The sequence below is a fragment of the Armigeres subalbatus genome, chromosome 1 (assembly GCF_024139115.2).
Source record: "Armigeres subalbatus isolate Guangzhou_Male chromosome 1, GZ_Asu_2, whole genome shotgun sequence".
Taxonomy (NCBI): domain Eukaryota; kingdom Metazoa; phylum Arthropoda; class Insecta; order Diptera; family Culicidae; genus Armigeres; species Armigeres subalbatus.
In genome coordinates this window covers 27,575,435-27,586,367 of record NC_085139.1, presented here as the reverse complement: position 1 = coordinate 27,586,367, position 10,933 = coordinate 27,575,435, and the positions used below count along the sequence as shown (strand labels likewise).

Sequence of the window (10,933 nt, the reverse complement as noted above, 5' to 3'; positions counted from 1 at the left end):
GCAACGGTGGATGGTGTGCAAAACTGTGTGAAGATTTCGGGCGAACACTCCAGTTCGTTCGAATCGCGCTGGGGACTCAGACAAGGTGATGGACTTTCGTGCCTGTTGTTCAACATTACGCTAGAAGGTGTCATGCGGAGAGCCGGGGTACGATTTTCAACAGATCCAGTCAATTTATTTGTTTCGCGGATGACATGGACATTGTCGGCCGAACATTTGCAAAGGTGGCAGAAATGTACACCCGCCTGAAACGTGAAGCAACAAAAGTTGGACTGGTGGTGAATGCGTCGAAGACAAAGTACATGCTTGTGGGCAAAACCGAGCGCGACAAGGCCCGCCTGGGAAGCAGTGTTACGATAGACGGGGATACCTTCGAGGTGGTCGAGGAATTCGGCTACCTCGGATCCTTGCTAACGGCTGATAACAATGTCAGTCGTTAAATACAAAGGCGCATCATCTGTGGAAGTCGGGCCTACTACGGGCTCCAGAAGAAACTGCGGTCAAAAAAGATTCGCCACCGCACCAAATGTTTCATGTACAAGACGCTAATAACACCGGTTGTCCTCTGAGAATATGAAACATGGGCAATTCTCGAGGAGGACTTGCAAGCACTCGGAGTATTCGAGAGACGGGTTCTTAGGACCATTTTTGGCGGTGTGCAAGAAGACGGTGTGTGGCGGAGAAGAATGAACCATGAGAAGGTAGCTAAAGCCGGAAGGGTACGATGGGTAGGGCATGTTGCAAGAATGCCGGACAGCAACCCTGCAAAGATGGTGTTCGCTTCCGATCCGGCAGGTACGAGACGACGTGGAGCGCAGCGAGCGAGATGTGCAGAACGACTTGGCGAGCGTGGGGCGTATTCGAGGATGGAGAGATGCAGCCTCGAACCGTGTATTGTGGCGTCTAATTGTTGATTCAGTGTTATCTGTTTAGATGTAGACTAAATAAATGAATCGCATTTTTTCTATAATTTTGCATATGTTTGCATTAATTACTATGTTTTGCCACCATAGTTTAGATTTTTTGTTTTTGTTTTCAATATTTTTTCAGGAAGAAAAACAATGATTTTTGAATAATTCCAAAATGCAATGTCCGATCGGTCAAATTTTCAATAGCAGACAATGAGACTGCATTCCCCATCGAATCCAACTTTTTGCTAGTAAATCGGGTAATGCTAAGTTCGAAAAAGGGTGTCAACAAAATTTGTACATGACCTTCCGAGCGACTTTGTAGAACAACATTTTTTCAGAAATATATTTAATCGCTTCACAGTACCAGCTCAAAAACTGATTAGGAATACAATAAAAAACATTATTTGCATGAATTGCAATTGCCCCTTTACGCTTCGCTACGTTTACGCACTTAAAACTCGCATAGCAAACGGTTTATTTACAATCAGATAAAATATGTATCAATACTTCGCTTACGCAAAACAAAGTAACACAATTCTACCACACATTCATAAAATGTTTCATTGCATTCGTCTTAGCTCCATTCAATAATCGTATGTACATATAATCATAAATGAATCACCGCCAAACTGATCGGATGAACTGGAGAACCACTTGAACGAATGAACACGTGTTCGCTCTCATGCGCGCGCTCAAGTCCCAGCTGTGTCGCACACGCGATGACTTCGAATAGCGAAGAATCAGAAGTTCCGCGACCGCTACTGGACGAGGACGCGTTTATCGGCGCGCGAGTGAGCCCGCAAATCATAAAACAATAATAGCCGGAGTCGTTTCGTTCGCATTTGCATAAGTCAAGAAGACGAGAAGTCGCAGACGAGAGAAATACAAACAAATCCCGGAAAACAAGTTTATTAGTCATCTAGTTGGACCCGTATATTTGCCATCATCATCTGCGACGGAACAGCCAGAATATTGTTATTCGCACATCAATTTCAACCACATCGACCAATATTTGTGATTTGTGGGCCTAACGGACAAGGCAAGCATCGCCACTCGTTGTCATAATCGCGCATTCATAGAAAACAGAGGCGATCGGTGCTAATAATTTATCATTTTGCTCTGAAGAGCAATATTTGGTTGGGATGAGATGAGTCTACTGCTGCTGCGATCTCAAGTGTTCAAGTGATCTTAACGGGCTGTGTTTTAAAGTGGTTGTTCGACGTAGGACTACGTCCAATTGTTTCGATCGCAATCAGTGGGAATGATAAAGCGAGCAATGCTATTTCAAACGAGTGCCTTCACCATAAGCGTAGTAACCTTAACGGCTGTGATAATTGTGGTTTGCGGTAGCGACAGTGCCGAATCAGGAAGCGGAAACCTAGGTAGGTCACTATCAACCACTGAGTTTAAAATATTAAATTGCTGGTAAAAATCCAAATTGTAATAACAGTGTTTGCGATGATTTAGATTTGAATCACTTGGGGAAATATACAGAAATTTAAGGTAATTAACCTAAGCAGCAACATCGACATCAATCAAGAGTACATAAAACTCTGATGATTATAATAAAACTGGATCTAACCAAATAGTAGCTGATATTTGGTATTATGATTGAGGTTTGCAATTAATGTCTCAATTTAAATGAAATACGGCACTGAAAACTACTCTGTTGCCGTGAATCAAAAGTTAGTCCGAATTAATCATTACAGTCGCCCATTCGACGGTTCCAAATCGATCATCAATTCTCGATTCAAAGACTCCGGATGCCGTTCCAAGAATTGCCACCACATTCCACCGAACAAATCCATTCGTCCGCTCGATGATTCGTGTTGGAGCGTGCCGCACTCGACAGTGTTTTGATGAATCATTAGAGTTTCCTCTCCGACGGTCGTCGCGTTGCTGGTCGGTTGCGTCCGTCCCGCCGTTGTCGTCGTCGTCGCCGTCGTAGGGGACCCAAATCTGACAGAGTAATACACAGTCAACCCAGTCATCCATCCAGTCAGCATTATAGGAGAAAGAGTGAATGCGAATGTTCCAAACGCTCTGGAGTTGTAAAAGGAACCGTAGAAGCTGCCGGTTTGTCCGCAGCGAGCCAAATACAGTGGTTACCGGATATATTGATATTGATTGCAGTGTTTGGAGTATCTTTAATTTATTGTATTCTGGAAATGGCAATCATTCAATTGGTAAGTTAGCATCTGTGCTTTCCTTACCGATAGGAGCTTTTTAATGCTAAGCATGTTTGAATAAATGGTTTTATATCAGCGTTCGAGACTGTAACGAGAAACAAGCAAAATATTCTCGCTGCGGTATTAAGTATTGTAGGGGAACTGTTCCGTTTTCCATCTCACTGAACATATATTCATCTTATCGCAAAACAGAGAAATACAGCATTGATCTTGTCGGTCGCTTCTTTTTGCTAACATGCGTCCTCACTGCTGAAAAAAATCACAAAAATAAGTAACAAATCAAATACCTTTTCATTGTTTTGTTTTTGATGGGATGGAAATGGGAGCAATAAGATGAAGTGCCAAACCGTTCCCTTATTAAGCCCATGAACGATTTAAGATCCCGAAATATCGTACTTACCTTAGCTTGATTGACTATCCACATCGTAGTTGCTAGTCGTGATTTTCCGAGAAACAACAAATAATGCACAGCTCACCAATAGAATAATTTTCTCGGGACTAGAAAGCTACTCTCACTGTACATGCTTCGGAGTTTCTTTAATTCAAGACGAATAACGATGCCGGCCACGTCCTTACAGTCAATTAGGATAAGGGGAGGAAAATTAGTTCGACACTCGTTGCTACAAGAGACCGAGGAATTCTCTGCATCTCCATGAGCGCACTGGAAAGGAATAGTATATTAGTTGGGAAGGAAATATATTGGAAATCACCTTGGTAAGCGACTAATTATTTCATTTTAACGACGCCATATAATACCAAAACGGAAAAACTACTCGTGTCTTACGTATTTTCCCGAAGACTGATTCAATATCTTAACTACTTCGCGACGACTAAAACACGCACTGAACTGATAAACTTTATTACCGGCCGCACAAAGCAGAACACAATATTTCGGCAGATCGCGCGATCGTTCTGCTGTCCGAAACAAGAGAAAACACACACTGAACTCTTTTACGATCCCGAAATCGTACTGCATAGAAAGCTGGTCAAGTTATTTATTTGATATCAGCAAAAATGCAAAAAAAATCACGCTTAGTATCATTGCGGCATAACTGCATTGATCGATGTCTTTCCGTCAACATGATCTTCATGTCATTGCAATGAAATGAAGCAGTTTGCTAAAGATTTTATGTTGGTGTAATAAAGGATGATCGCAGCTTGTTCCAGAAGCAACGATCACCTTCTGATCTAGTTAACAAAAAGGAAAATAATTAAATAAGCACGAGAAATGTATGTTATCCCATAATAATTGTCATACAAAATACAGATAGCGGGACCGTATTCAATCGGGCGTAGTTTCAGCACAGTTGTTCGAAATTCCCAATGGTTCAGAAAAACCCTTGATTTAAAAAAAATGCTCATAATGCTCCACTCTACCTCTACGTATGACTTGGAATCTTCCGAGCCTCTACTGTTTGCAAGTTTTTTTTTTAAATCATCGAGCACTTTATATTGAAGTATTGGGAATCACAAGCAATCTATGACTGATACTCCTACCAGTAACTGAAACTCTTCTTCCAGGTATATACACAGAATAAGCAACAGTATTTACTTAATCTAACAAAGACAATTTATCATGGTTTCTCTTGGACCAATCAACATTTTCCGTTCAAATGACCCCACTCCAAAGTTTGTACATCAACTTTTCTCAACTGCAAAATTTATGGTTAGAGGCTCATGTTGATCATTCCTTATCGACCGTTCCGACCTCCAATGAATTCTGTGCAGCGCTACACAATACTTATGCGGCCAACCCTTACATCCAATTCTATGCTCCCGACACGACGTCTTATGCAGCTAATCCATTCCCAGTTCCCGTTCCCAGTATCAGCGTTTCCCTCAACATCATTGAAAAACTTTTTAGAATTCAAACTTACTGGTGGGCCAGAAAATATTCGGTAGATAATGTTTAAAATATTTTCAAAATAATCATTTTTTTTTATTTTTCTAGAAAACCTCAACACGATTGTATCGCGATAAAATGTTTTTTGTTTATTTTGTTTTCGTCTTTGCATAAAAGATCCATTTAAAACTGTAAGTTAGGGTTTAGCTTACGAATGTAGAACATGCGACTCACCTTTTGGACTCATCCCAGGGGCAATCTAGCTTTCCTAGCCGAGTGGAAATTTCAACGATGGGAGAAGGGCTTCTCCTTTCTGCCGCCTTCCGTTGTAACCGTGTCACTCCGCACTATCGATCGAACTCGACCCGTTCACGTGTTACTTCCTTGGACGGGGAGGTATTCCGAAAACGAGGGATCACGAAATTTCACAATTTCACGACAGTTTTGCACTACGGGAGATGTATAGAGGGAATCTTCACTCGCGATTGTTATAGAGGTTTTTGGCACTGCCTCGTGGATCTTCAACCACGCCCTATGGACCAGTCTCTTCCACGATCGCGTGGGGGGTTTTTGCGTTAGTCACTACACTCGTCCGACGAAACCCCTGGTTTTGGACAATTCGCGAATAAGAGGGCTCTTCACTTTTAGGGAACGCCACGTCGGTCACGAAACGGAACGATCTCACCAGTAACTTTTGAGGATACTCGACCACTTTTCCGAGATTTTTAGAAGTTACACGTCTTATCGCACTGACGACTCGAACAGAAGAGACTGAACTTCGTTCGCTTGATCCACCAGAACCCCCCTTGTAGACCGAGTTTCATTCGTTCGGGCGGAAGACACCTCCCGAACATTTTTGGCATTGCGTTTTTCGGCAATTTCGTGGGAGTGGGATGTCGGTGGCGGCGATACCAAATAACAATTTTTTAACAATAATAACAGTTTCCTAACTCCTAACGAATAAATTTTATAATAGGTTTTAGATAATTTTAAGTTTGTTATTATGGGACATTTGTTGAAGTGTAACAAAACATTCCATCTTTCCTTGTCATAAGACGAGTTTGTACAATCCTATTGAATTCCACCACTTAATTGTATCTTGACAGATACGTATTTCGACCTCAACAGTAAGGCCGTCTTCAGTGTCTCGTACTTGACTTGACTTGACGTACGAGACACTGAAGACGGCCTTACTGTTGAGGTCGAAATACGTATCTGTCAAGATACAATTAAGTGGTGGAATTCAATAGGATTGTACAAACTCGTCTTATGACAAGTGAAGACATTCCACTAAAAAGCTCAAAATAATTTTCTTAACAATTCCATCTTTATTTTACCAGCAAATTGAACAGGTTTGCATGAACTGTTCGAGATGATGAAATGAGGATGAGATCAATGTACCAGATTTAAGCAACCCAATGTGCCAGATTGCTTTATGTATATCGATTCTTTTGGTGAATATGCAATGACAGGAAAATACTGCCATACCTATGTTATTGCTTTGCCTTCCTTAGAATTGACACAACGCCATTGTTCTTTCCTGTCATTGCTGGTGCTCCATCAATAAGGTCACTTAAGTCACTACCCTGCGGGCAGCAGGGACTATGTCCAAGGGTTTAACGATTCATCCCCAGGCCATCTGCGGGTTATGGGGCTTGCCTAGGATGTGGTGGGGTTTGACAGTGGGCCCTGTTAAATTCCTATAAAAAGCTGCATGTATACGCAAGTAGGCCCCACCAAAGCGACCGTGTGCCGCTCAAAGCGCACAAGCCCAAGTCCTGGTGTTAGGTGGGACGCTAAACAGCCCTGACACGACGGTCCTCCGACGAGACAGGAGGTTTGCGCAGGCCCAATAAGGCGCCTGGAAAACCAATAATTACGAACAATATAAAAGATAATGCGACTCGATATAATCGGCAAAGACCGACGAATAAAGGATCACGATTGGAAGCTTGGAACATGGAACTGCAAGTCGCTAGGTTTCGCAGGATGCGACAGAATGATCTACGATGAATTTCATCCCCGCAACTTCGACGTCGTGGCGCTGCAGGAGATTTGCTGGAGAGGACAGAAAGTGTGGAAAAGCGGGCATCGAGCGGGTACCTTCTACCAAAGCTGTGGCACCACCAACGAGCTGGGAACTGGCTTCATAGTGTGTTACCGGCTGATCGGAACAATTTGGAAACACGGTAGTCAACTCATGAAATAGGAGCCAGGATGTTAGACAGGATTGATGTTAGTTCAGCACGGTAGGAAGTTAGTAACGTTAGGGACGCCAAAATACGTATCAGTTAGGCACTATTGTTACATTTATAGAAGATTTGCTAGTTTCTTGCATAAAAAAATAGTTACCCCTTTTGTCGAAATAATCCCTACTACAACACTGTAAATAAGAAAGGTAGCAGTCTTATCCCTCGTGAAGTATAGAGAAGTCTTGAACACTAAAGAGGTGGTACCCCTGATATTAGTTCCGGTTAACTATGGGTGAGAAGAGGTGCGAGAGGAGAGAAGGAAGGTAAGGGGAGAAATGAAGGAACGACCGAGACGACGAGGACTGAAGGGAGAAAGTCGAGAGAACGCAACGTAAACGGTCGATCGGAACAGTTTCTCTGAAAAAGGGCTTTTTTTTATAGATTCCCGCGTGTGGAAGTGGTGTCCAGATAAGTGGTCGTGATAAAATCACCCAGACCCCGAAAGACGCCGTGTAGTGAAGCCAAGAAGATCGACTAGAAGCCGTGTGGGAATCCCACTGTTTCTGCGTATTTGGGACCCCGAGATGAAAATCATCTGGCGAGCCCATCGCTGGTGGCCAACGATCCACGATATCGTTGATCCACACGACACGGTCGACGGTAGCCCTCGTTTTGGCGGTGAGAGCGATAGTGAGGTCCGGCGGGTTCGGCCCCGCTCATTATTGCTCAAAATCCTATGGGCTACTATCGGTGACCAAAGTTGCCCAACCAAACATCGGATCGTTAGCAGACGAACTCGAACAAGGTTAATCCAGCACAGCAACAGCACACCTTGAGGGTACGAAGGATATCCGGGACCGTACCAGACCATACCCCCCCTTTCGTAACATGCCACGTGAGCCACGACTTGGAAATTGGCCCCAGGCACGAAGAGCATCAAGGACCGTACCAGACTAAACGCAACCCGTCGTAACACGCCACGTGAGCGACGGTCTGGAATCCGAGTAGACACTCCTAGGAAGTCGAAACGTAACCGCTTGACCAAGAAGCATGACACCTGGCAAGTAAAGCAACCTCTCTCTCTCACTCATTCCCGCATGGGCCCCAACGGTACCACCGGCCGGCCGCAACGAACCCCCCCCCCACCCTTTTCTATCAACGTACAAAAATCTAAATAAATAATGTTCAAGTCTATTTGAGTGTGTGTTGTGCTATATTCTTTCTATGGAAAACAGCCTTGGTTTCCCTATCAGTGGGTCTGCTTCTATCGTGATTTGTCCACTTTGAATTTGGTCAGCCAGGTGAAGGTAAGTGATTCTCCTGTAGCAAGCAGACGCCGACCCTGAGAGGGTGTAGCCGTGGGGCTAGCCGTAATTACAAGTGCTGGGTAAGATGCGCCATCATGTGATTTAGTGACAGCCAATCAACGCAAGGATGTGCAAGCTTACACACTTAACTCATTTCACCGTATTCGGTAAATTTTACCGAAATCTCAACAGCAGAACTGTTCGGTAATTCATTTTACAGATTTTTTGTATTTTTCCATTGCTCAACTGTCAAAATCACCGAAAATCAGTTAAATTATTTACCGAATAGTTCTGCTGTTGAGATTTCGGTAAAATTTTACCGAATTCGGCGATTTATTTTAAGTGTGTAGGATTAAAGGCCGATTCTTCATCATTAACGTGCACTGCCCACACGAAGGGAGACCCGACGACGAGAAAGAAGCGTTCTACGCACAGCTGGAGCAGACATACGATGGATGCCCACTGCGGGACGTCAAAATCGTCATCCGTGACATGAACGCACAGGTAGGAAGGGAGGAAATGTACACACTTAAAATAAATCGCCGAGTTCGGTAAAATTTTACCGAAATCTCAACAGCAGAACTGTTCGGTAAGTAATTTAACTGATTTTGACAGTTGAGCAATGGAAAAAATTACAAAAAATCTGTAAAATAAATTACCGAACAGTTCTGCTGTTGAGATTTCGGTAAAATTTACCGAATACGGTGAAATGAGTTAAGTGTGTATAGACGATGCATAAACTTCGCAGCCTCCTGCGGAATGATAGTCCTAAGCACCTTCTTTCCCCGCAAAAATATCCACAAGGCCACATGGAGATCACCTAACCAAGAAACGGAAAACCAAATCGACCACGTTCTAATCGACGGTAAATTCTTCTCCGACATCACGAACGTCCGCACTTACCGCAGTGCGAATATCGAATCCGACCACTACCTCGTTGCAGTATGCCTGCGCTCAAAACTCTCGACGGTGTAAAACACGCGTCGAAGTCGGACGCCGCGGCTTAACATTGGGCGGCTACAAGACGGTAGACTAGCCCAAGAATACGCACAGCAGCTGGAAGCGGCACTTCCAACGGAAGAGCAGTTAGGCGCAGCGTCTCTTGAAGATGGCTGGAGAGATATTCGTACCGCCATTGGTAGCACCGCAACCGCTGCACTTGGCACGGTGCCCCCGGATCAGAGAAACGACTGGTATGACGGCGAATGTGAGCAGTTAGTGGAAGAGAAGAATGCAGCATGGGCGAGATTGCTGCAACACCGCACGAGGGCGAACGAGGCACGATATAAACAGGCGCGGAACAGACAAAACTCGATTTTTTGGAGGAAAAAGCGCCAGCAGGAAGATCGAGACCAAGATGAATATACCATTAGGTGTTCCAATCTGTCAAATTCATGATTCAGCCATCTTGGATTTTAGTATGGGAGAGCCAGCCGGTTTGTTTATGTTTTGCACCGAAAATGAATTTTTCACCCCCGCCTTCTCCTCGTCCATAAATTGAGCACATTGAAACACCTAGCTGTGTATTCATCTTGATCGAGACTGTGAAGAGACGGAGCAACAGTACCGCGCTAATAACACACGAAAGTTCTATGAGAAGTTAATCCGTTCACGTAAGGACCACGTGCCACAGCCTGATATGTGTAAGGACATAAACGGGAACCTTCTCACGAACGAGCGTGAGGTGATCCAAAGGTGGCGGCAGCACTACGAAGAACACCTGAATGGCGATGTGGCAGACGAAGATAATGGTATGGTGATGGACCTGGGAGAACGCTCGCAGGGCATAATTTTACCGGCTCCGGATCTCCAGGAAATCCAGGAGGAGATTGGCCGGCTGAAGAACAACAAAGCCTCTGGGGTTGACCAACTACCAGGAGAGCTATTTAAACACGGTGGTGAGGCACTGGCTAGAGCGCTGCACTGGGTCATTACCAAGATTTGGGAGGAGGAAGTTTTGCCGCAGGAGTGGATGGAAGGTGTCGTGTGTCCCATCTACAAAAAGGGCGATAAGCTGGATTGTAGCAACTACCACACAATCACATTGCTGAACGCCGCCTACAAGGTACCCGAGCAAAGTCTGAAAACATAATGAGAGCATATAGAAAACATATTTTGATATTGATATCAAATCGAAATCATAATTTGTTTTCAAATATGAATCATCATGACTGATTACATATTTTGATCTCATTTTGCTGTTGATTTCTAAATTGTATGATCTGACATCAAACTGTGTACTTATTTTGTTATCGGAACCAATATCAAAATTAGTTTTCGATTTGCTCTCATCGACAGCAGGAATAGTTTTCGATTTGATGTCACAGTAAGATTTTTCTGCTGTAGATTTTGATCTTTTAACCGTTAAAACGACCAAAAGGATATCAACCTGAGTTATCAAAATTAGGCGATTCCACAACAACAAAATTAGTTATCGATTTGCTCTCAAGCTTTGCTCGGGTACTCTCCCAAATTTTATGCCGTCGACTAG

The 10,933-nt window shown here is 43.7% G+C and overlaps 1 protein-coding gene across 1 annotated transcript in view; it reads left to right on the top strand.

Annotated features, from left to right (window-relative positions):
- Window positions 1–1,669: 1,669 nt before the first annotated feature.
- The window catches only part of LOC134223006 (disintegrin and metalloproteinase domain-containing protein 9-like), a 42,750-nt gene continuing 33,486 nt past the window's right edge, over window positions 1,670–10,933 (top strand). Inside the window, exon 1 of the mRNA XM_062702147.1 lies at window positions 1,670–2,293. Coding sequence (XP_062558131.1) covers window positions 2,173–2,293 — 121 coding nt within the window. The 5' untranslated portion in view covers window positions 1,670–2,172. The remainder of the gene's footprint in view (window positions 2,294–10,933) is intronic.